Consider the following 26,911-nt stretch of genomic DNA (forward strand, 5'->3'; position numbering starts at 1 on the left):
GGTGGAGGCTTCCTCGTTGAATATGTTTAAATCACGGGTAGATAGTTTTCTGATCGATAAGGGAATTAGGGGATATGGGGAGCAGGTGGGTAAGTGGAACTGATTCGCTTCAGATCAGCCATGATCTTGTTGAATGGCGGGGCAGGCTCGATGGGCCAGATGGCCTACTCCTGCTCCTATTTCTTATGTTCTTATGTTCTTATGTCTCTATCTGCTTCAAGAAGACGACCATCATCCCGGTACCAAAGAAAAACCAAGCAGCGTGCCTTAATGACTCTCGGCTGGTGGCTCTGACATCCATCATTATGAAATGCTTCAAAAGGTTAGTCATAGCACGAATCAATTCCAGCCTGCTGGATTGCCTGGATCCACTACAGTTTGCCTACCGCCGCAACAGGTCAACAGCAGATGCCATCTCCCTGGCCCTGCTCAACCCTGAAACACCTAGATAACAAGGACACCTATGTCAGACTCCTATTCATAGACTACAGCTCAGCCTTCAACACCATTATCCTTACAAAACTCATCTCCAAACTGGCCTGGGCCTCAGCACCTCCCTCTGTGACTGGATCCTGAACTTCCTAACTCACAGACCACAATCAGTAAGGATAGGCAACAACACTTCCTCCACGATCATCCTCAACACCGGTGCCCCACAAGGCTGTGTTCTCAGCCCCCTACGATGCTCCTTATACACCTATGACTGTGTGGGCAAATTCCCCTCCAATTCGATTTTCAAGTTTGCTGACGACATTACTGTAGTGGGTCGGATCTCAAACAATGACGAGACAGAGTACAGGAATGAGATAGAGAATCTGGTGAACTGGTGCGGCAACAATAATCTTTCCCTCAATGTCAACAAAAGGAAGGAGATTGTCATCGAGTTCAGGAAGCGTAAAGGAGAACATGCCCCTGTCTACATCAATGGGGATGAAGTAGAAAGGGTTGAGAGCTTCAAACTTTTAGGTGTCCAGATCACCAACAACCTGTCCTGGTCCCCCCCATGCCGACACTATAGTTAAAAAAGCCCACCAATGCCTCTACTTCCTCAGAAGACTAAGGAAATTTGGCATGTCAGCTATGACTCTCACCAACTTTTACAGATGCACCATAGAAAGCATTCTTTCTGGTTGTATCACAGCTTGGTTTGGCTCCTGCTCTGCAAGGAACTATAAAAGGTTGTGAATGCAGCCCAATCCATCACGCAAACCAGCCTCCCATCCATTGACCCTGTCTACACTTCCCGCTGCCTCGGCAAAGCAGCCAGCATAATTAAGGACCCCACGCACCCCGCACATTCTCTCTTCCACCTTCTTCCTTCGAGAAAAAGATACAAAAGTCTGAGGTTACGTACCAACCGATTCAAGAACAGTTTCTTCCCTGCTGCTGTCAGAATTTTGAATGGACTTACCTTGCATTAAGTTGATCTTTCTCTACACCCTAGCAATGACTGCATTCTGCACTCTCACGTTTCCTTCTCTATGAATGGTATGCTTTGTCTGTATAGCGTGCAAGAAACAATACTTTTCACTGTATGTTAATACGTGACAATAATAAATCAAATCAAATCAAATCAAATTCATTCCTCCTTCCAAAGTGCTTAACCTCACACTTTTCCGCATTGTATTCCATCTGCCACTTCTTTGCCCACTCTCCTAACCTGTCCAAGTCCTTCTGCAGCCCCCCTGCTTCCTCAATACTACCTGTCCCTCTACATATCTTTGTATCATCTACAAACTTAGCAACAGTGCCTTCAGTTCCTTCCTCCAAATCGTTAATGTATTTGGAGGAAGGAACAAGGGAAATTGTAAGCTTAGTCAAAAGAAAAACGGAAGCATACAAAACCTGACGCTGTCGTTGAGGAGTACAGTGAAACTAGGAAGGAACTGAAATGTGGAATTAGGAGGGCTAAAAGGGGCCATGGAATGTCGTTAGCAAACAGGGTCAAGGAGAATCCCAAGGCTTTTTATGCATACATTTGGAGCAAACAGGTAGCAAGGGAAAGAGTAGGCCCACTCAAGAACAATGAAGGGAGCCACAGGAAATTGGTGAGATCTTAGTGAGTACTTTGTATTGGCATTCACCAAGGAGAAGGACATGACATGTTGAGGTCAGGGATAGTTATGTGAATGTTAATATATTGAATAGTTATTCTCACATCCCCATTCCTACCTCATAGGTGCTTATCTAAATCCCTTTTTTTACAATTTATTTAAGTAATTTTGATTCGCTCATTTAAATATCTCCAATTCCAATCTCTATCTCATTCAGTAGGATTAATTTGCAATTTTTCCATGAACCCAAGTACAGACACAATGGACCAAATGGCCTCATGCTGCAATGCTTGAACGCAGCTTTGGATTCTCTGAGGGCACTTCTTAAATCCCACAATTTCCAAACTTGGGATAAGTAGTGACATTCTCCAATTTAGTTAATTTCTCACAATATCTGGATTATTTTCCATTGTGAGTTAAAGTTTAGTGAACCTTTGTGGTTCCATTTCTCCAATGGTCTGTCATTTAAACCCCAAAATGTTTGTCTAACTCTTTCCGAAGATGAAAGAACAGGACCACCCAAAGAGCATGAATAAACAGTGTCCCGTTCACTCCTGTGTTAGCCACATTCCGTGTGGACACCATCCAAACAACAGGCTGAGGCAAAACAGAGAAGCTGCACTGACCGAGGACACTGACCTGGACATGGCTGTGTGTAGCAGGCTTCCAACTCTTTCAGCTCCTGCTGTGCCTCTGAGCAGTTCCTGCTGCGATAGCCTATTCCACACGTCTGGGAACAGGAGCTCCATTCTGACCAAACACACCTGTGACCTGCCAATGTACAACAGAAAAGACACATAATAGTCTGTCAGTCACGATCGCAATCTCTCCCAATCTCTGATCCTCGCAGAGGCTGTCTTTACCATCTCTGTTTCTCTCTATCCCTCGCCCTGCCCTCCATCAATCTCTCTCACTCTATCTGTCCCTTCACGTATCTCGCTCGTTCTGTCACTTTCTGTCATGTTTGTTCTCTTGTGCCCCTCAGTGTTACTTCCTTACTCTCCTTTGCTCTCAATCTCACACTCACTATCTCCCCCTCATTCTCAGCTTCTTCATCCATCTCTCCCTCCCTCATGCCTCCACCATCAGGGCCTCTCCTTACCTGGGCAGGGTGGGATGCTGCAGTTCTGGGTTTGAGCACTGAGACCCTCACACACTGAGCCGTTGTTCCGAGGTGGAGGGTTGATACAAGCCCTAGTCCGTGTCTGTGACCCCTGGCCGCAGGTAACTGGACAGTCTGACCATGGTGACCACGGCGTCCATCCTCCATCCACTGAACAGGACACAAGGAGAGAAGAATGAGGTCCAGAGAAGAGATACAAAACTCAATACCTTGGATGGGAGAGATACAGCGTGGAGGGACAGTGGGTGTAAAAGGCACTGAAATATCCAATCAGCCATGGTCATATTGAACAATAAATAGCGGCCAGCCTGTGACATCCATGTCCCATGAATGAAAAACAAAAAGGTGGAGCAGCCTCAATGGGCTGAATGGCCTACTCTTGTTAATCTAGGTTACTTGCTGTTATCAGGGGATAACAGCAGCAGCAGCCAAAGCAGTGATACCACAGCTGGCTCTGTTGTTAAGCAGGGAGGGACAAAGAGCACGAGAGCAATAGTTATAGGGGACTCTATAGTGAGAAGTGCAGACAGGCGTTTCTGTGGATGTGAAAGAGACTCCAGGATGGTATGTTGCCTGGTGTCAGGATCCAGGATGTCTCTGAACGGACAGAAAGCATTCTGAAGGGAGAGGGTGAATAGCCAGAGGTCGTGGTACATATTGGTACTAATGACATAGGCAGGAAGAGTGATGAGGTCCAGCAGCAGCAGTTTAGGGAGTTAGGTAGAAAGTTAAAAAGCAGGACTTCTAGGGTTGTAATCTCAGGATTGCTCTCTGTGCCACGTGCCAGTGAGGCTAGGAATAGGCAGATAGTGCAGCTCAACACAGAGCTAAACAGCTGGTGCAGGAGGGAGGGTTTCAGATATCTGGACCATTGGGGTCTCTTCCAGGGCAGGTGTGGGACCTGTACAGGAAGGATGGGTTGCATCGAAACTGGAGGGGCACAAATATTCTGGCCGGGAGGTTTGTTAGTGTCACACGGGAGGATTTAAACTAGTTTGGCAGGGGGTTGGGAACCAAAGCAAAGGGGAATTAGCTGAAGGGGAGCCAGAGAGTAGGGCCAGTAAGACTCAGAGGAACAGCAGGCAGGGTGGACTTGCTAATCAAAGAGGGTCTGGTGGACTGAAGTACATTTGTTTCAATGCGAGAAGTGTAACAGGTAAGGCAGGTGAATTTAGAGCTTGGATTAGAACTTGGAACTATGATGTTGTTGCCATTACAGAGACTTGGTTAAGGGAAGGACAGGATTGGCAGCTTAACATTCCAGGATACAGATGTTTCAGACGGGTCCCACACCTGCCCTGGAAGAGACCCCAATGGTCCAAATTGTATAAAAAGGGATTTAGATAAGCACCTATGAGGTAGGAATGGGGATGTGAGAATAACTATTCGATATATTAACATTCACACAACTATCCCTGACCTCAGCATGTCATGTCCTTCTCCTTGGTGAATGCCAATACAAAGTACTCATTAAGATCTCACCAATTTCCTGTGGCTCCCTTCATTGTCCTTGAGTGGGCCTACTCTTTCACTTGCTAAATGATTCCCTTGCTAAATGATATATATATAAATGATTCTTCCAAATCAGGGTAAGTCCGCGTCTGGCATGTGGGAGTCTTTTAAGGAACTATTGATAAGGCTGCAGGATAGGCATGTGCCTGTAAAAAGGAAAGATAGGAAAGGTAGGATTCGAGAGCCGTGGATAACCAGGGAAATTGAGGATCTGATTAAAATGAAAAGGGAGGCGTACGTTAAGTCCAGGGAACAGAAAACAGATGGAGCTCTGGAGGAATACAGAGAGAGTAGGAAAGAACTCAAACGGGGAGTGAGAAGGGCAAAAAGAGGTCACGAGATGTTCTTGGCAGGCAGGATTAAGGAGAATCCTAAGGCATTCTATTCATACGTTAGGAACAAAAGAGTTGTCAGGGAGAAAATCGGACCTCTCAGGGACAAAGGAGGGGAATTATGCTTAGAACCCAAGGGAATAGGGGAGATCCTAAATGAATACTTTTAATCGGTATTCACGAAGGAGAGGGGCGTGTTAACCGGGGGCTGAAGGGCGGATCAGCAAATTTGCTGATGACACCAAGATTGGTGGAGTAGTGGATGAGGTGGAGGGCTGTTGTAGGCTGCAAAGAGACATAGATAGGATGCAAAGCTGGGCTGAAAAATGGCAAATGGAGTTTAACCCTGATAAATGTGAGGTGATTCATTTTGGTAGGACTAATTTAAATGTGGATTACAGGGTCAAAGGTAGGGTTCTGAAGACTGTGGAGGAACAGAGAGATCTTGGGGTTCATATCCACAGATCTCTAAAGGTTGCCACTCAAGTGGATAGAGCTGTGAAGAAGGCCTATAGTGTGTTAGCTTTTATTAACAGGGGGTTGGAGTTTAAGAGCCGTGGGGTTATGCTGCAACTGTACAGGACCTTGGTGAGACCACATTTGGAATATTGTGTGCAGTTCTGGTCACCTCACTATAAGAAGGATGTGGAAGCGCTGGAAAGAGTGCAGAGGAGATTTACCAGGATGCTGCCTGGTTTGGAGGGTAGGTCTTATGAGGAAAGGTTGAGGGAGCTAGGGCTGTTCTCTCTGGAGCGGAGGAGGCTGAGGGGAGACTTAATAGAGGTTTATAAAATGATGAAGGGGATAGATAGAGTGAACGTTCAAAGACTATTTCCTCGGGTGGATGGAGCTATTACAAGGGGGCATAACTATAGGGTTCGTGGTGGGAGATACAGGAAGGATATCAGAGGTAGGGTCTTTACGCAGAGAGTGGTTGGGGTATGGAATGGACTGCCTGCAGTGATAGTGGAGTCAGACACTTTAGGAACATTTAAGCGGTTATTGGATAGGCACATGGAGCACACCAGGATGATATGGAGTGGGATAGCTTGATCTTGGTTTCAGATAAAGCTCGGCACAACATCGTGGGCAGAAGGGCCTGTTCTGTGCTGTACTGTTCTATGTTCTATGTTGTCTCGGAGGGAGGTGTTGACCCGTTAGAGAAAATCACCATTACAAGAGAGGAAGTGTTAGGTTTTTTAGGGAACATTAAAACTGACAAAGCCCCAGGGCCTGATGGCATCTATCCTCGACTGCTCAGGGAGACGAGAGATGAAATTGCTGGGCCTCTGACAGAAATCTTTGTCGCTTCTTTGGACACGGGTGAGGTCCCTGAGGATTGGAGGATAGCGAATGTGGTCCCGTTGTTTAAGAAGGGTCGCAGGGATAACCCAGGAAATTATAGGCCGGTGAGCTTGACGTCTGTGGTAGGGAAGTTGTTGAAGAGGAATCTTAGAGACAGGATGTATGTGCATTTAGAACGGAATAATCTCATTCGTGACAGACAGCATGGTTTTGTAAGAGGGAGGTCGTGCCTTACAAATTTGGTGGAGTTTTTTGAGTAAGTGACAAAAACGGTTGATGAAGGAAGGGCCGTGGATGTTGTCTATATGGATTTCAGTAAGGCATTTGACAAAGTCCCACATGGCAGGTTGGTTAAGAAGGTTAACATAAGAACATAAGAACATAAGAAATAGCAGCAGGAGTAGGCCATCTGGCCCTTCGAGCCTGCCCCACCATTCAACAAGATCATGGCTGATCTGAAGCGAATCAGTTCCACTTACCCGCCTGCTCCCCATATCCCCTAATTCCCTTATCGATCAGAAAACTATCTACCCGTGATTTAAACATATTCAACGAGGAAGCCTCCACCACTTCAATGGGCAGAGAATTCCAGAGATTCACGACCCTCTGAGAGAAGAAGTTCCCCCTCAACTCTGTTCTGAACCGGCCCCCCCTTATTTTGAGGCTGTGCCCTCTAGTTCTGGTTTCCCTTCTAAGTGGAAAGAATCTCTCCACCTCTACCCTATCCAGCCCCTTCATTATCTTATATGTCTCTATAAGATCACCCCTCATCCTTCTAAACTCCAACGAGTACAGACCCAATCTGTTTAATCTCTCCTCATAAGCTACACACCTCATCTCCGGTATCAACCTGGTGAACCTTCTCTGCACTCCCTCCAAGGCCAATATATCCTTTCGCAAATAAGGGGACCAAAACTGCACACAGTACTCCAATTGCGGCCTCACCAGTGCCTTGTACAGTTGCAGCAAGACCTCCTTGCTTTTATATTCTATCCCCCTCGCGATAAAGGCCAACATTCCATTCGCCTTCTTGATCACCTGCTGCACCTACAGACTGAGTTTTTGCGATTTGTGCACAAGGACCCCCAGGTCCCTCTGCACAGTTGCACGATGTAATTTTTCTCCATTTAAATAATATTCCAATTTACTATTATTTCTTCCAAAGTGGATAACCTCACATTTGCTAACGTTATATTCCATCTGCCAGATCCTCGCCCACTCGCTCAGCCTATCCAAATCTCTCTGCAGACTTTCCGCGTCCTCCACGCAATTCGCTTTCCCACTCACCTTCGTGTCATCAGCAAACTTGAATACCCTAGATTCAGTCCCCTCCTCCAGATCATCTATGTAAATGGTAAACAATTGAGGCCCCAGCACCGATCCCTGCGGCACGCCACTGGTCACCAACTGCCAACCAGAAAAGCACCCATTTATCCCAACTCTCTGCTTCCTGTTAGATAGCCAATCCCCAATCCACGCCAACACCTTACCCCTAACTCCGTGTACCCCAATCTTCTGCAGCAACCTTTTGTGAGGCACCTTATCAAACGCCTTCTGGACATCTAAAAACACCACATCCACCGGTTCCCCTCTGTCAACCGCACTAGTGACATCTTCATAAAAGTCCAGTAGACTCGTCAAACACGACTTTCCCTTCATGAATCCATGCTGCGTCTGCTTGATCGAACCATTCTTATTCAGGTGCTCTGTTATTTCCTCTTTAATAATGGACTCTAGCATCTTCCCAACTACGGACGTTAAGCTAACCGGCCTGTAGTTACCCGCCTTTTGTCTACTTCCTTTTTTAAACAGCGGTGTAACAGTAGCTGTTTTCCAGTCAGCCGGCACTACCCCAGAGTCCAGCGAATTTTGATAAATTACTACTAACGTATCTGCTATTACCTCAGCCATTTCTTTCAGTACCCTGGGATGCATTCCATCCGGGCCCGGGGACTTGTCTACCTTCAGTCCTATTAGTCTACCAAGCACCACCTCCTTAGTAACAGTAATTGTATTAAGGACCTCCCCTCCCACCAACTCTCGATCTCTAATATTCGGCAAACTATTTGTGTCTTCCACCGTGAAGACCGACACAAAGAACTTATTTAAAGTCTCAGCCATTTCCTCGTTTTCCACTATTAAATCCCCCCTCTCATCATCCAAGGGTCCAACATTCACTCTAGCCACTCTATTCCTTTTTATATACTTGTAAAACTTTTACTATCATTTTTTATATTTTGAACTAGTTTAGTTTCATAATCTATCTTTCCTTTCTTAATCGCTTTCTTCGTCGTTCTTTGTTTTTCTTTAAAGCTTTCCCAATCCACTAATTCTCCACTATTTTTGACCACTCTGTACGCATCTGATTTTATTTTCATACTCTCCTTTATTTCCTTCGTTATCCACGTCCGGTCTTCCTTTTTCTTACAGTCCAATTCTTTTTCTTACAGTCCTATCCTTTTTCTTACAGTCCAACTATAACTATAGGGTTCATGGTGGGAGATATAGGAAGGATGTCCGAGGTAGGTTTTTTACTCAGAGAGTGGTTGGGGTGTGGAATGGACTGCCTGCAGGGATAGTGGAGTCAGAAAATTTAGGAACATTTAAGAAGCTATTGGATAGGTACATGGAGTACTTCGGGATGATAGGGAGGAAATAGCTTGATCTGGGTTTCAGACAACACTCGGCACAACATCGTGGGCCAAAGGGCCTGTTCTGTGCTGTACTGTTCTATGTAGGAGAGTCTAAAACTAGAGGGCATAGGTTTAAGGTGAAACGGGAGAGATACAAGTGTCCAGAGGGGCAATTCTTTCACACAGAGGGTGGTGAGTGTCTGGAACAAGCTGCCAGAGGTAGTAGTAGAGGCAGGTAACATTTTGTCTTTTAAAAAGCATTCAGACAGTTACATGGGTACGATGGTATAGAGGGATATGGGCCGAATGCGGGCAACTGGGACTAGCTTAGAGGTTTTTAAAAAAAGGGCGGTGCAGACAAGTTGGGCCGCAGGGCCTGTTTCCATGCTGTAAACCTCTATGACTCTATGACTTGAACGTTGGAGGCTGAGGAGTGATCTGATAGAAATATACAAAGTTATGAGGGGCATGGATAGAATGGATAGTCAGAGTCTTTTTTCCCAGGGTAGAAACGTTAATTACTCGGGGACAATGGTTTAAGGTAAAAGGGGGAAAGTTTAAAGGAGATGTGAGAGGCAAGTTTTTTTTTACACTGAGAGTGGTAAGTGCCTGGAACTCGCTGCCAGAGGAGGTGGTAGAGGCAGATACAATCGCAATGTTTAAGAGGCATCTCGACAGATACATGAACAGGCAGCGAATAGAATGATATGGCCGGCATCGAGACAAAAGGTCTTTAGTTTAGAAAGGTATCATGTGTCGGCACAGGCTTGGTGGGCCGAAGGGCCTGTTCCTGTGCTATACTGTTCTTTGCTCTTTGTGTACCAAATCTTCTGGCCCATTAGCTTTCCTCTGCAAAATATTCTGTCCCACCTCCATGATGTCCTTCACGCTGGGACCAAGATAAACACCACTCACCATTCACAATGACAGGGACAGAAATGGCTGTCTGTCTCCCCGACTCGAAATCTCTACCTTGACATCATGTCCCCGCTTTGCTGCTCCCTCCTCCACAGCCCATTGCCCATTGGTCCAGGCTGCACGCCTTCAGGGTATTGTCACTCCCAGCACTCTCCAATAGCCAGTATCGCTTTGAGAGTGGCCCACACTGGAGGCCATTTCTCTGCTAGCCCCACAATGGAGACCACTCCCAAAGAACAAAGAGAACAAAGAACAAAGAAAATTACAGCACAGGAACAGGCCCTTCGGCCCTCCAAGCCTGCACCGACCATGCTGCCCGACTTAACTGAAACCTCCTACCCTTCCAGGGACCATATCCCTCTATTCCCATCCTATTCATGTACTTGTCAAGATGCCCCTTAAAAGTCACTACCTGATCCGCTTCCACTAGCTCCCCTGGCAGCAGGTTCCAGGCACCCACTACTCTCTGTGTAAAAAATCTGCCTCGTACATCTCCTTTCAACCTTGCCCCTCGCACCTTAAACCTATGCCCCCTAGTAATTGACTCTTCCACCCTGGGAGAAAGCTTCTGACTATCCACTCTATCCATGCCTCTCATAATCTTGTAGACTTCTATCAGGTCTCCCCTCAACCTCCGTCGCTCCAGTGAGAACAAACCAAGTTTCTCCAACCTCTCCTCATAGCTAATGCCCTCCACACCAGGCAACATCCTGGTAAATCTTTTCTGTACCCTCTCCAAAGCCTCCACATCCTTCTGGTAGTGTGGCAACCAGAATTGAACACTATATTCCACGTGCAGCCTAACTAAGGTTCGATAAAGCTGCAACATGACTTGCCAATTTTTAAACTCAATACCCCGGCCGATGAAGGCAAGCATGCCATATGCCTTCTTGACTACCTGCTAATCCCACACTGGAGGCCACTCCCCTGCTAGCCCCACACTGGAGGCCACTCCCCTGCTAGCCCCACACTGGAGGCCACTCCCCTGCTAGCCCCACACTGGAGGCCACTCCCCTGCTAGCCCCACACTGGAGGCCACTCCCCTGCTAACCCCACACTGGAGGCCACTCCCCTGCTAGCCCCACACTGGAGGCCACTCCCCTGCTAGCCCCACACTGGAGGCCATTCCCTTGCTAACCCCACATTGGAAGCCACTCCCCTGCTCGCCCCACTGCCTGTTGGGTTGCCACCTCCAGGAATGTATGATCCAGGCATCTCTGATCTTCCCTGACACTTTGCAATGACTCCTATGGAATCCTGAAATCAGGCTGAGCTTCTGAAGGCACTTCCCAACACATGTCTGTTCCAGAACAACCTTTGTCTCTTACCTTTACAGTCCAAGGGTTGGCAGTAAATTCCCTCAGGGGTGCACAAGCTGCAAAAAAGAGCAAACACAGTAAGGATACTCCTGTAAGGGGAACGTGACAAAGTGGATTCAAAATTGGCTCAGTTGTAGGAAAAGCCACACAAGCTTTCGGAGCTCTAAGCCCCTTCTTCAGGTGAGTGGGAATTCTGTTCACAAACAGAGCTTATAAAGACACAGACTCAATTTACATGAATAATGGTTGGAATGCGAATACTTACAACTAATCAAGTCTTTAAGAAACAAAACAATGTGAGTGGAGAGAGCATCAAGACAGGCTAAAAAGATGTGTATTGTCTCCAGACAAGACAGCCAGTGAAACTCTGTGGGGGTTACAGATAGTGTGACATGAACCCAATATCCCGGTTGAGGCCGTCCTCGTGTGTGCGGAACTTGGCTATCAGTTTCTGCTCAGCGACTCTGCGCCGTCGTGTGTCGCGAAGGCCGCCTTGGAGAACGCTTACCCGAATATCAAATAAACCTGTTGGACTTTAACCTGGTGTTGTTAAACTTCTTACTGTGTTTACCCCAGTCCAACGCCGGCATCTCCACATCAGTTGTAGGAGACAGAGGGTGATGACAGAAAGCTGCTTTAGTGACTGGAAGCCAGTGTCCAGTGGAGTACCACAGGGATCTGTGTTGGGCCCTCTATTATTCATCATTTATATAAATGACATTGATGACTGTGTGGGGGATAGGATTAGTAAGTTTGCGGATGACACAAAGATTGGCTGATGGTTAACAGTGAGACAGAGTGTCTTGGGCGACAAGAAGATATAGACAGAATGGTCAAATGGGCAGGTAAGTGGCAGATGGAATTTAACCCTGAAAAGTGAGAGGTGATACACTTTGGAAGGAATAATTTGACAAGAAAGTACTCAATGAATGATCGGACATTAGGAAGTTCTGTGGAACAAAGGGACCTTGGCATGTTTGTCCACAGATCTCTGAAGGCAGAAGGGCATGTTATTAGGGTGGTGATAAAGGCATATGGGAGACTCGCCTTTACCAATCGAGGCATAGATTACAAAAGCAGGGAAGTCATGTTGGAGTTGTATAGAACTTTGGTGAGGTCACAGCTGGAGCACTGTGTGCAGTTCTGGTCGCCACATCATCAGAAGGATATGACTGTACTGTAGGGGGTGCAGAGGAGATTCACCAGGATGCTGCCTGGGATGGAACAATTAAGTTCTGAAGAGAGAGTCATACAGTCATAGAGCCAGAGAGGTTTACAGCATGAAAGCAGAATCTTTGGCCAAACCTGTCCATGCCGCCCTTTTTTTTAACCACTAAGCTAGTCCCAAGTGCCAGCGTTTGGCCCATATCCTTCGAAAGCCATCTTATCCATGTAACTGGTTGGAATGGCTTGGGTTATTTTCGTTGGAGCAGAGAATTTAGACAAATGCGAGGTGATGCATTTTGGTAGATTGAACCAGGGCAGGACTTACACAGTTAATGGTAGGGCGTTGGGGCGAGTTACAGAACAAAGAGATCTAGGGGTACATGTTCATAGCTCCTTGAAAGTGGAGTCACAGGTGGACAGAGTGGTGAAGAAGGCATTCGGCATGCCTGGTTTCATCGGTCAGAACATTGAATACAGGAGTTGGGACATCTTGTTGAAGTTGTACAAGACATTGGTAAGGCCACACTTGAAATACTGTGTACAGTTCTGGTCACCCTATTATAGAAAGGATATTATTAAACTAGAAAGAGTGCAGAAAAGATTTACTAGGATGCTACCAGGACTTGATGGTTTGAGTAAAAAGGAGAGGCTGGATAGACTGGGACTTTTTTCTCTGGAGCGTAGGAGGCTGAGGGGTGATCTTAGAGAGGTCCATAAAATAATGAGGGGCAGAGATCAGCTAGATAGTCAACGTCTTTTCCCAAAGGTAGGGGAGTCTAAAACTAGAGGGCATAGGTTTAAGGTGAGAGTGGAGAGGTACAAAAGGGTCCAGAGGGGCAATTTTTTCACACAGAGGGTGGTGAGTGTCTAGAACAAGCTGCCAGAGGTAGTTGTAGAGGTGGGTACAATTTGTCTTTTAAAAAGCGTTTAGACAGTTACATGGGTAAGATGGGTAGAGAGGGATATGGGCCAAATGCAGGCAATTGGGACCAGATTTGGGGTTTAAAAAAAAGGGCGGCATGGACAAGTTGGGCCGAAGGGCCTGTTTCCATGCTGTAAATCTCTATGACTCTGTGACTGAGGGATGACCTGATTGAGTTGTCCAAGAACATATAGATACGTGAAGAGAAAGAGGTCGGTGAAGACAAATGTAGGTCCCCTACAGACAGAAACGGGGGAATGTATAATCGGGGACAAAGAAAACCTATGCCCCCCAGTAATTGACTCTTCCACCCTAGGAAAAAGCTTCTGACTATCCACTCTGTCCATGTCTCTCGTAATCTTGTAGACTTCTTTCAGGTCGCCCCTCAACCTCCGTTGCTCCAGTGAGAACAAACCAAGAACAAAGAACAATACAGTGCAGGAACAGGCCCTTCGACCCTCCAAGCCTGCACCGATCATGTGTTCCTAACTAGACCATCCGTTTGTATCCCTCTATTCCCAGTCTGTTCATGTGGCTATCTAGATAAGTCTTAAATGATCCGAGCATGTCTACCTCAACCACCTTGCTTGGAAGCGCATTCCAGGCCCCCACCACCCTCTGTGTAAAATACGTCCCCCGCATATCTGTATTGAACCTTGCCCCCCTTACCTTGAACTTGTGACCGCTTGTGTTTGTCATTTCCGACCTGGGAAAAAGCTTCCAACTGTTCACCCTATCTATGCCCTTCATAATTTTATAAACTTCTATTAGGTCACCCCCAACCTCCGTCTTTCCAGGGAGAACAACCCTAGTTTACTCAATCTCACCTCATAGCTAATACCCTCCACACCAGGCAACATCCTGGTAAACCTTTTCTGCACTCTCTCCAATGCCTCCACGTCCTCCTGGTAATGTGGCGACCAGAACTGGACGCAGTATTCCAAATGTGGCCTAACCAACGTTCTATATAACTGCAACATCATATGCCAACGTTACTACTCTATGCCCCGTCCATAGAACATAGAACATAGAACATAGAACATTACAGCGCAGAACAGGCCCTTCGGCCCACGATGTTGCACCGACCAGTTAAAAAAAAAAACTGTGACCCTCCAACCTAAACCAATTTCTTTTCGTCCATGAACCTATCTACGGATCTCTTAAACGCCCCCAAACTAGGCGCATTTACTACTGATGCTGGCAGGGCATTCCAATCCCTCACCACCCTCTGGGTAAAGAACCTACCCCTGACATCGGTTCTATAACTACCCCCCCTCAATTTAAAGCCATGCCCCCTCGTGCTGGATTTCTCCATCAGAGGAAAAAGGCTATCACTATCCACCCTATCTAAACCTCTAATCATCTTATATGTTTCAATAAGATCCCCTCTTAGCCGCCGCCTTTCCAGCGAAAACAATCCCAAATCCCTCAGCCTCTCCTCATAGGATCTCCCCTCCATACCAGGCAACATCCTGGTAAACCTCCTCTGCACCCTCTCCAAAGCCTCCACATCCTTCCTGTAATGTGGGGACCAGAACTGCACACAGTACTCCAAGTGCGGCCGCACCAGAGTTGTGTACAGTTGCAACATAACGCTACGATAAAGGCAAGCATGCCATATGCCTTCTTCACCACCTTTTCCACTTGCGTTGCCACGTTTAAGGATCTGTGGACTTGCACACCCAGATCCCTCTGTGTGTCTATACTCCTGATGGTTCTGCCATTTATTGTATAGCTCCCCCCTGCATTAGATCTACCAAAATGCATCACTTCGCATTTATCTGGATTAAATTCCATCTGCCATTTCTCCACCCAATGTTCCAGCCTATCTATATCCTGCTGTATTCTCTGACAATGTTCATCACTGTCCGCAACTCCAGCAATCTTTGTGTCGTCCGCAAACTTACTAATCAGACCAGCTCCATCTTCTTCCAAATCAATGGCAGATGCAGTATAATTTGGATAAATGTGAGGTTATTCACTTTGGAAGCAAAAACAAGGCGGCAGATTACTACCTGAATGGCTGTAAATTGGGAGAGGGGAGTGTGCAGCGGGACCTGGGTATCCTTGTGCACCAGTCGCTGAAGGTAAGCATGCAGGTGCAGCAGGCGGTAAAGAAGGCAAATGGTATGTTGGCCTTCATTGCGAGAGGTTTTGAGTACAGGAGCAGGGATGTGTTATTGCAATTATGATGTGGAGATGCCGGCGTTGGACTGGGGTAAACACAGTAAGAAGTTTAACAACACCAGGTTAAAGTCCAACAGGTTTATTTGATAGCAAAAGGCACACAGGCTTTCAGAGCTCCGAGCCCCTTCTTCACCTGAGTTGATGCAGAGTTGTCAGGGAGAAAATCGGACCTCTCAGGGACAAAGGAGGGGAATTATGCTTAGAACCCAAGGGAATAGGGGAAATCCTAAATGAATACTTTGCATCGGTATTCACGAAGGAGAGGGGCGTGTTAACCGGGAGTGTCTCGGAGGGAGGTGTTGACCCGTTAGAGAAAATCTCTATTACAAGAGAGGAAGTATTAGGTTTTTTAGGGAACATTAAAACTGACAAAGCCCCAGGGCCTGATGGCATCTATCCTCGACTGCTCAGGGAGACGAGAGATGAAATTGCTGGGCCTCTGACGGAAATCTTTGTCGCTTCTTTGGACATGGGTGAGGTCCCTGAGGATTGGAGGATAGCGAATGTGGTCCCGTTGTTTAAGAAGGGTAGCAGGGATAACCCAGGAAATTATAGGCCGGTGAGCTTGACGTCCGTGGTAGGGAAGTTGTTGTAGAGGATTCTTAGAGACAGGATGTATGTGCATTTAGAACGGAACAATCTCATTAGTGACAGACAGCATGGTTTTGTAAGAGGGAGGTCGTGCCTTACAAATTTGGTGGAGTGTTTTGAGGAAGTGACAAAAACGGTTGATGAAGGAAGGCCCGTGGATGTCGTCTATATGGATTTCAGTAAGGCATTTGACAAAGTCCCACATGGCAGGTTGGTTAAGAAGGTTAAGGCTAATGGGATACAAGGAGAAGTGGCTAGATGGGTGGAGAATTGGCTTGGCCATAGGATCACCAGGCAAGACTGTTCTCTTCCTGTTGGGGAGCACTTCAGCGGTCACGGGCATTCGGCCTCTGATATTCGGGTAAGCGTTCTCCAAGGCGGCCTTCGCGACACACGACAGCGCAGAGTCGCTGAGCAGAAACTGATAGCCAAGTTCCGCACACACGGGGACGGCCTCAACCGGGATATTGGGCTCATGTCACACTATTTGAAACCCCCACAGTTGCGTGGACCTCCAGAGTTTCACTGGCTGTCTTGTCTGGAGACAATACACATCTTTTTAGCCTGTCTTGATGCTCTCTCCACTCACATTGTTTTGTTTCTTAAAGACTTGATTAGTTGTAAGTATTCGCATTCCAACCATTATTCATGTAAATTGAGTCTGTGTCTTTATATGCTCTGTTTGTGAACAGAATTCCCACTCACCTGAAGAAGGGGCTTAGAGCTCCGAAAGCTTGTGTGGCTTTTGCTACCAAATAAACCTGTTGGACTTTAGCCTGGTGTTGTTAAACTTCTTACTGTATTGGCCATAGGAGACAGAGGGTAGTGGTCGAAGGGTCTTTTTCCAGCTGGAGGTCTGTGACCAGTGGTGTTCCGCAGGGCTCTGTACTGGGACCTCTGCTATTTGTGATACATATAAATGGTTTGGAAGAAGGTGTAACTGGTGTAATCAGCAAGTTTGCGGATGACACGAAGATGGCTGGACTTGCGGATAGCGAAGAGCATTGTCGGGCAATACAGCAGGATATAGATAGGCTGGAAAATTGGGCGGAGAGGTGGCAGATGGAGTTTAATCCGGATAAATGCGAAGTGATGCATTTTGGAAGAAATAATGTAGGGAGGAGTTATACAATAAATGGCTAAGTCATCAGGAGTATAGAAACACAGAGGGACCTAGGTGTGCAAGTCCACAAATCCTTGAAGGTGGCAGCACAGGTGGAGAAGGTGGTGAAGAAGGCATATGGTATGCTTGCCTTTATAGGACGGGGTATAGAGTATAAAAGCTGGAGTCTGATGATGCAGCTGTATAGAACGCTGGTTAGGCCACATTTGGAGTACTGCGTCCAGTTCTGGTCGCCGCACTACCAGAAGGACGTGGAGGTGTTAGAAAGAGTGCAGAGAAGGTTTACCAGGATGTTGCCTGGTATGGAGGGTCTTAGCTATGAGGAGAGATTGGGTAGACTGGGGTTGTTCTCCTTGGAGAGACGGAGAATGAGGGGAGATCTAATAGAGGTGCATAAGATTATGAAGGGTATAGATAAGGTGAACAGTGGGAAGCTTTTTCCCAGGCCGGAGGTGACGATCACGAGGGGTCACGGGCTCAAGCTGAGAGGGGCGAAGTATAACTCAGATATCAGAGGGACGTTTTTTACACAGAGGGTGGTGGGGGCCTGGAATGCGCTGCCAAGTAGGGTGGTGGAGGCAGGCACGCTGACATCGTTTAAGACTTACCTGGATAGTCACATGAGCAGCCTGGGAATGGAGGGATACAAACGATTGGTCTAGTTGGACCAAGGAGCGGCACAGGCTTGGAGGGCCGAAGGGCCTGTTTCCTGTGCTGTACTGTTCTTTGTTCTTTGTTCTCACATGGTTTGGCCTACATGTGACTCCAGACTCACAGCAATGTGGTTGCCTTTTATCTGCATTCTAAGATGGCTGAGCAAACCACTCAATTCAAGGGCAATTAGAGATGGGCAATGAATTCTGGCCCTGCCACTGACGTCCACATCCCATGAATGAATAAAGAAAAGAATCCTCAGCCTTGTACATCCCTCTTCCAAATCCATGACCTGGATTAACTCCTCTCTCCATGTTCTCTAACATGAGGATGTTTGGGACTATGCTTCGGGTGAGAGACCTGTGGAGTTTCTTACCATTGCTTGCATTCTCCCACAAACCAACTTTCTCCCAACTGCATCTCCTGGTTGTCATGGACACACAGTAACGGACACGGACCTTGGTCACATGGTTTTGTTTGTAACTGTTCCTGTTGACACTTCCTGTCAGATGAACCTGAAGTCGATGTTCTACAAAATCAAAAGATGTGTTAGTAAAACTGCTCAGAAAACAACAGGTCAATGAGGTCATCTTTAAACCACTGCCCAACTCACCTCCCTCACTCTCTGTGCTCTCACTCCCCAACTCCCTCTGCCCACCTCCCTCCCTCTGTGTCTCCACTTCCCTGTGCCCCCATTCCCACCTCCCTCTCCCATTCTCACCTCCCTCTCCTCTATGCCCTCACTCCCCAACTCCCTCCCCCAAAGTGCTCTCATTCCCCACTCTCACTGCACACACACTGCATCCCTGTGCCCACCTTACCCTACCCCACTCTCCCTCACCTCCTCCCCATGCCCACACTCTCTGCATCCTCAACTCTCTCAAAGCCTCTGTTCCAGATTTGTCTCCCTGTGTCCGCTCTCCCCCCATCCCCGGCCTCTGGAACATTCCCTCTTCCTCAGCTTTCTCTAACCCTGCACCCTCTCCCCGCTCACTAGCCTTCCCTATCTAGCGGGCAGCGGAGTGAGACGGAGCTGAGTGAGAACTGAGGGGCTTTGGCTCATCGGGCTTAGGCAGAAAGGGCGAGCAGGGGTGAGTTTCTTATTTTTAAAAAATTTTATTTATAAGTTACTTTTCTCCGGGTACCTTGGTAGAAATAATTTGGAACAGAGAGGAATATTCTTCATTCACTTTTTTCCCTGTGTTTAAAAGGGCAATTATGACTGTCAGGCCAGTATGTTGTTCCCAATGTAGGATGTGGGAGGTCCTGGAGGCTCCTAGCCTCCCGGACGACCATATCTGTGCTGGGTGTGTTGAGCTGCGGTTCCTAAGGGACCATGTTAGGGAACTGGAATTGCAGCTCGAGGACCTTCGCCGGGTTAGGGATAGTGAGGAGGTCATTGACAGGAGCTATCGGCAGGTGGTCACACCGGGACCACGGGAGGAGGGTAACTGGGTAACAGTGAGGAAGGAGAAAGCTCGGGTGATGGTGAGCACCCTGGTGGATGTGCCCCTTAATAATAAGTACTCCTGTCTGAGTACTACTGGGGTGGACAGCCCACCTGGGGGAAGCAGCGGTGGCAGTGTCTCTGGAGCTGAGCCTGGCCCAGTAGTGCAAAGGGGTAAGGAAAGGAGGGTAGTGCTAATTGGGGACTCTACGGTGAGAGGGTCAGATAGGCGTTTTTGCGGACACAGACGGGACTCTCGGATGGTGGTTTGCCTCCCTGGTGCAGGGGTCCGGGATGTCTCTGGTCGAGTCCCAGAAATCCTGAAGGGGGAGGGAGAGGAGCCCAAGGTCGTGATGCATATAGGTACTGCTGACATCGGTAGGAAGAGGGAAGGGGTCATGAAAAGAGAATATAGGGAGTTGGGTAGACAGCTGAGAAAGAGGAATGCAAAGGTAGTAATCTCGGGATTGCTGCCTGTGCCGCGGGAGAGTGAGAACAGGAATCGGTGGAGAATTAATGCGTGGCTGAGGGACTGGAGCAAGGGACAAGGATTTGGGTACTTGGATCATTGGGACCTCTTTAGGGGCAGGTGTGACCTGTTTAAAAAAGACGGGTGGCACTTGAATCCCAGGGGGACCAATATCCTGGCGGGAAGGTTGGCTAAGGCTACTGGAGAGACTTTAAACTAGAAAGGTTGGGGGGAGGGAATCGAAATGAGGGGACTGAGAGCGAGGAGGTTAGCTCGCAAATAGATAAGGAATGTAGACAGGGTAAGAGGGAGGTTAGACGAGTGAGGGAGAAGGGAAGTGCTCAGGCTGAAGGTCTGAGATGTGTCTATTTTAATGCCAGGAGTGTAGTGAATAAAGTGGATGAGCTTGGAGCGTGGATTGCTGCTTCGAATTGTGATGTGGTGGCCATTACGGAGACTTGGATGTCTCAGGGACAGGACTGGGTGCTTCAGGTGCCGGGTTTTAGATGTTTCAGGAAGGACAGGGAGGGAGGCAAGAGAGGGGGGGGAGTGGCACTGTTGATCAGGGATAGTGTCACGGCTGTAGAGAAGGTGGACGCCGTGGAGGGACTGACTACGGAATCTCTGTGGGTGGAGGTTAGGAACAGGAAGGGGTCGGTAACTTTGCTGGGTGTTTTCTATAGGCCGCCCAATAGTAACAGAGATGTTGAGGAGCAGATGGGGAAACAGATCCTGGAGAGATGTAGGAATAACAGAGTTGTCGTGATGGGAGATTTTAATTTCCCAAACATAGATTGGAATATCCCTAGGGCTAGGGGTTTGGATGGAGAGGAGTTTGTTAGGTGTGTCCAGGAGAGTTTCCTGACACAGTATGTGGATAAGCCTACTAGAGGAGAGGCTGTTCTTGATCTGGTGCTGGCTAATGAACCTGGACAGGTGGAGGATCTCTCGGTGGGTGAGCATCTTGGGGATAGCGATCATAATTCTATCTCCTTCACGATAGCATTGGAAAGAGATAGGGTCAGGCAGGCTAGGAAAGTGTTTCTCTGGAGTAAAGGGAAATACAGTGTCATCAGGGAGGAAATTAGACGGGTAAATTGGAAGGAGGCATTCTTGGGGAAAAGTGCCGAAGGAAAGTGGAGGATTTTCAAGGAATGTTTGTCTGGAGCTCTGCATGACAACGTTCCGATGAGACAGGGGGGTGTTGGTAGGGTACGGGAACCGTGGTGCACGAAGGTTGTGATGAACCTGGTAAATAAGAAAAGAGAGGCGTACAGAAGGTTCAGAGAGCTAGGAGGTGTTAAGGATTTAGAGGAGTATACGCGATGTAGGAAGGAGCTTAAGAAGGAAATTAGGAGAGCGAGAAGGGGTCATGAGAAGACCTTGGCGGGTAAGATTAAGGAGAATCCCAAGGCTTTCTACAAATATGTCAAGAGTAAAAGGATGAGATGTGAAGGCATAGGACCCTTAAAAGGTGAAGGGGGAAAAGTTTGTGCGGAACCGTTAGAAATGGCGGAGGTGCTTAATGAATACTTTACCTCGGTATTCACGGTGGAAAGGGATCTGGGTGGTTGTACTGCTGGATTGCGGAGGACAGAAAGGATCGAGCATGTGGACATAAAGAAAGAGGATGTGTTGGAACTATTGAATGGCATCAAGGTTGGTAAGTCGCCGGGACCGGATGGGATGTACCCCAGGTTACTGTGGGAGGCGAGGGAGGAGATTGCGGAGCCTTTGGCGATGATCTTTGCATCGTCGATGGAGACGGGAGAGGTTCCGGAGGATTGGAGGATTGCGGATGTGGTCCCTATATTCAAGAAAGGGAACAGGGACAGCCCGGGAAATTACCGACCGGTGAGTCTAACCTCAGTGGTTGGTAAGTTGATGGAGAGGATCCTGAGAGACAGGATTTATGATCATCTAGAGAAGTTTAGTATGATCAAAAGTAGTCAGCACGGCTTTGTCAGGGGCAGGTCGTGCCTTACGAGCCTGGTTGAGTTCTTTGAAAATGTGACCAAGCACATTGACGAAGGAAGAGCGGTGGATGTGGTCTATATGGACTTCAGCAAAGCGTTCGATAAGGTCCCCCATGCAAGACTTCTTGAGAAAGTGAGAGGGCATGGGATCCAAGGGGCTGTTGCCTTGTGGATCCAGAACTGGCTTGCCTGCAGAAGGCAGAGAGTGGCTGTGGAGGGGTCTTTCTCTGCATGGAGGTCAGTGACCAGTGGAGTGCCCCAGGGATCTGTTCTGGGACCCTTGCTGTTTGTCATTTTCATAAATGACCTGGATGAGGAAGTGGAGGGATGGGTTGGTAAGTTTGCTGACGACACCAAGGTAGGTGGTGTTGTGGATAGTTTGGAGGGATGTCAGAAGTTGCAGCGAGACATAGATAGAATGCAGGACTGGGCGGAGAAGTGGCAGATGGACTTCAACCCGGATAAGTGTGTGGTGATCCATTTTGGCAGATCCAATGGGATGGAGCAGCAGTATAAAATGAAGGGTACCATTCTTAGCAGTGTAGAGGATCAGAGGGACCTTGGGGTCCGGGTCCATAGGACTCTTAAATCGGCCTCGCAGGTGGAGGATGCGGTCAAGAAGGCGTATGGCGTACTAGCCTTCATTAATCGAGGGATTGAGTTTAGGAGTCGGGAGATAATGCTGCAGCTTTATAGGACCCTGGTTAGACCCCACTTGGAGTACTGCGCGCAGTTCTGGTCACCTCATTACAGGAAAGATGTTGAAGCCATTGAAAGGGTGCAGAGGAGATTTACAAGGATGTTGCCTGGATTGGGGGGCATGCCTTATGAGGATAGGTTGAGGGAGCTTGGTCTCTTCTCCCTGGAGAGACGAAGGATGAGAGGTGACCTGATAGAGGTTTACAAGATGTTGAGGGGTCTGGATAGGGTGGACTCTCAGAGGCTATTTCCAAGGGCTGAAATGGTTGCTACGAGAGGACACAGGTTTAAGGTGCTGGGGGGTAGGTACAGGGGGGATGTCAGGGGTAAGTTTTTCACTCAGAGGGTGGTGGGTGAGTGGAATAGGCTGACGTCGGTGGTGGTGGAGGCAAACTCGTTGGGGTCTTTTAAGAGACTTCTGGATGAGTACATGGGATTTAATGGGATTGAGGGCTATAGATAGGCCTAGAGGTGGGGATGTGATCGGCGCAACTTGTGGGCCGAAGGGCCTGTTTGTGCTGTGGCTTTCTATGTTCTATGTTCTATACACTGACCATCCTGGCTCTCTGCCGTGTGCTGAGGAAGATATCAGGAGAATACAGACTGCCAGTGAACTGGAAGAAAACATCTATTTGGGTGAGCCAGTGGAATGGAGCAATTAAAGAGGGAGTGAAGGGTGAGCGAATGAGGCTGAGGGAGAGAGAGAGACAGACAGAGAGAGAGAGAGAGACAGAGACAGAGAGACAGAGAGATAGAGAGAGAGACAGAGAGAGAGACAGACAGAGAGAGAGAGACACAGAGAGAAAGACAGAGAGAGAGAGACAGAGAGAGACAGAGAGAGAGACACAGAGAGAGAGAGACACAGAGAGAGAGAGAGACAGAGAGAGAGAGACAGAGAGAGAGAGAGACAGAGAGGGAGAGACAAACAGAGAGAGAGACGGAGAGAGAGACAGAGGGATAGAGACAGAAGCCAGAGGGCGATTGTAGAGAGTTGTTTTTCAAACTGGAGGCCTGTGACCAGCGGTGTGCCTCAGGGATCAGTGCTGGGCCCACTGTTATTTGTCATTTATATTAATGATTTGGATGAGAATATAGGAGGCATGGTTAGTAAGTTTGCAGATGACACTAAGATTGGTGGCATAGTGGACAGTGAAGAAAGTTATCTCCAATTGCAACGGGACCTTGATCAATTGGGCCAGTGGGCTGACGAATGGCAGATGGAGTCTAATTTAGACAAATGCGAGGTGATGCATTTTGGTAGATTGAACCAGGGCAGGATTTACTCAGTTAATGATAGGGCTTTGGGGAGAGATACAGAACAAAGAGATCGAGGGGTACATGTTCATAGCTCCTTGAAAGTGGAGTCACAGGTGGACAGAGTGGTGAAGAAGGCATTCGGCATGCTTGGTTTCATCGGTCAGAACATTGAATACAGGAGTTGGAACATCTTGTTGAAGTTGTACAAGACATTGGTAAAGCCACACTTGGAATACTGTGTGCAATTCTGGTCACCCTATTATAGAAAGGATATTATTAAACTACAAAGAGTGCAGAAAAGATTTACTAGGATGCTACCGGGACTTGATGGTTTGAGTTATAAGGAGAGGCTGAATAGATTGGGACATTTTTCTCTGGAGCGTAGGAGGTTGAGGGGTGATCTTATAGAGGTCTATAAAATAATGAGGGGCACAGATCAGCAAGACAGTCAATATCTTTTCCTAAAGCGAGGGGAGTCTAAAACCAGAGGGTATAGGTTTAAGGTGAGAGGGGAGAGATACAAAAGTGTCCAGAGGGGCACTTTTTTCACACAGAGGCTGGTGAGTGTCTATAACAAGCTGCCAGAGGTAGTAGTAGACGCGGGTACAATTATGTCTTTTAAAAAGCATTTAGATAGTTACATGGGTACGATGGGTATAGAGGGATATGGGCCAAATGCGGGCAATTGGGGTTAGCTTTGGGGTTTAAAAAAAAAGGGCGGCACGGACAAGTTGGGCCGAAGGGCCTGTTTCCATGCTGTAAACCTCTATGACTCTATGAGACAGAGAGAGCATCTTACCTAGGCCCTATCCCGTAACCTCACATACTTACCCCACTGATCGCCCTAACGTACACACCATGAGATACTAAGGTGCAATTTAGCATGGCCAATCAACCTAACCTGCACATCTTTCAGACTGTCGAGGAAACCGGAGCACCCGGAGGAAACCCACGCAGACACGAGGAGAACGTGCAAACTCTGCACCGACAGTGACCCAGGTACCTGGCGCTCTGAGGCAGCAGTGCTAACCACTGTGTCACCGTGCCGCATGAGACAGTGCCGGCTAAGAACAGGTGCATGAGGTGAGAGGGAAGGGTGGATAACCCTCAGTTGACTCTGCTCCTAAAAAACTGACATGTGACCAGGTCTCTACTTCTCCAAACATTTCCTCAATTTGTCAATTCACTCCCCCATCTCACTCAAAGAACAAAGAACAAAGAAAATTACAGCACAGGAACAGGCCCTTTGGCGCTCCAAGCCTGCCCCGCCCATGCTGCCCGACTGAACTAAAACCCCCTACCCTTCTGGGGACCGTATCCCTCTATTCCCATCCTATTTATGTATTTGTCAGGACGCCCCTTAAAACTCACTATCGTATCCACTTCCACTACCTCCCCCGGCAACGGGTTCCAGGCACCCACCACCCTCTGTGTAAAAAAACTTGCCTCGTACGTCTCCTTTAAACCTTGCGCCTCGCATGTAAAACCTGTGCCCCCAGTAATTGACTCTTCCACCCTGAGAAATAGCTTCTGACTATCCACTCTGTCCATGCCTCTCATAATCTTGTAGACTTCTATCAGGTCACTCCTCAACCTCCGTCATTCCAATGAGAACAAACCAAGTTTCTCCAACCTCTCCTCATAGCTAATGCCCTCCATACCAGGCAATATCCTGGTAAATCTTTTCTGTACCCTCTCCAAAGCCTCTACATCCTTCTGGTAGTGTGGCGACCAGAATTGAACACTATATTCCAAGTGCGGCCTAACTATGGTCCTATAAAGCTGCAACATGACTGGACAATTTTTAAACTCAATATCCCGGCCGATGAAGGCAAGCATGCCGTATGCCTTCTTGACTACCTTCTCCACCTGCATTGCCACTTTCAGTGACCTGTGTACCTGGACACCCAGATCCCTCTGCCTATCAATACTCTTAAGAGTTCTGCCATTTACTGTATATTTCCATCTGTATTAGACCTTCCAAAATGCATTACTTCACATTTGTCCGGATTAAACTCCATCTGCCATCTCTCCGCCCTAGTTTCCAACTGATCTTTATCCTGCTGTATCCTCTGATGGTCCTCATTGCTATCCGCAAATCCACCAACCTTTGCGTTGTCTGCAAACGTACGAATCAAACCAGTTACATTTTCCTCCAAATCATTTATATATATTACAAACAGCAAAGGTCCCAGCACTGATCCTTGAGGAATGCCACTAGTCACAGCCCTCCATTCAGAAATGCACTCTTCCACTGCTACCCTCTGTCTTCTTTGACTGAGCCAGTTTTGGATCCACCTTGCCAGCTCACCTCTGATCCCATGCGACTTCACCTTCTGCACGAGTCTGCCATGAGGGACTTCGTCAAAGGCCTTAGTGAAGGCCATGTAGCTAAGATCCACTGCCCTATCCTCATCAATCATCTTCATCACTTCCTCGAAAAATTGGATCAAGTCAGCAAGACACGACCTCCTCTTCACAAATCCATGTTGCCTCTCGCTAATACGTCCACTTATTTCCAAGCGGGAGTAAATCCTGTCTCAAAGAATCCTCTCCAATAATTTCCCTACCACTGATGTAAGGCTCACCGGCCTGTAATTACCTGGATCATTCTTGCTACCCTTCTTAAACAAAGGAACAACATTGACTATTCTCTAATCCTCTGGGACCTCCCTTGGCCACCGGCCGTCTCCCCTGGCAACGCAGAATCGCTGAGCAGAGACTGATTGCCAGGTTCCGCACACATGAGGACGGCCTCAACCGGGATCTTGGGTTCATGTCACATTACCTGTAACACCACGACTTGCCTGGCCTTGCAAAATCTCACTAACTGTCCTGGCTGGAGACAATACACATCTCTTTAACCTATTCTTAACCCTCTCTCCACTCACGTTGTCTGTACCTTTAAGACTTGATTACCTGTAAAGATTCACATTCCAACTATTATATTGTTAATTGAGTTTGCGTCTTTATATGCCCTGTTTGTGAACAGAACTCCTCACTCTCCTGAACAAGGAGAGACACTCCAAAAGCTTGTGCTACCAAATAAACCTGTTGAACTTTAACCTGCTGTTGTGAGACTTCTTACTGTACCTCCCCTGTAGCCAGTGAGGATACAAAGATTTCCCTCAAGGCCCCAGCAATTTCCTCCCTTACCTCTCTCAGAATTCTGGGGAATATCCCATTAGGCCCTGGGGACTTGTCTACCTTAATGTTTCTCAAG

At 47.6% G+C, this 26,911-nt stretch overlaps 1 protein-coding gene across 1 annotated transcript in view; it reads right to left on the reverse strand.

Moving 5' to 3' along the window:
- Positions 1 to 26,911, reverse strand: part of LOC144485729 (SCO-spondin-like) — a 449,590-nt gene that overhangs the window by 90,647 nt on the left and 332,032 nt on the right. The window contains exons 25-28 of the mRNA XM_078203820.1: positions 18,217 to 18,369; positions 11,206 to 11,252; positions 3,157 to 3,327; positions 2,694 to 2,825 (exon numbers count right to left, since the gene is read on the reverse strand). Coding sequence (XP_078059946.1) covers positions 2,694 to 2,825; positions 3,157 to 3,327; positions 11,206 to 11,252; positions 18,217 to 18,369 — 503 coding nt within the window. The remainder of the gene's footprint in view (positions 1 to 2,693; positions 2,826 to 3,156; positions 3,328 to 11,205; positions 11,253 to 18,216; positions 18,370 to 26,911) is intronic.

The sequence above is a fragment of the Mustelus asterias genome, unplaced genomic scaffold (genome assembly GCF_964213995.1).
Source record: "Mustelus asterias unplaced genomic scaffold, sMusAst1.hap1.1 HAP1_SCAFFOLD_212, whole genome shotgun sequence".
Classification (NCBI taxonomy): domain Eukaryota; kingdom Metazoa; phylum Chordata; class Chondrichthyes; order Carcharhiniformes; family Triakidae; genus Mustelus; species Mustelus asterias.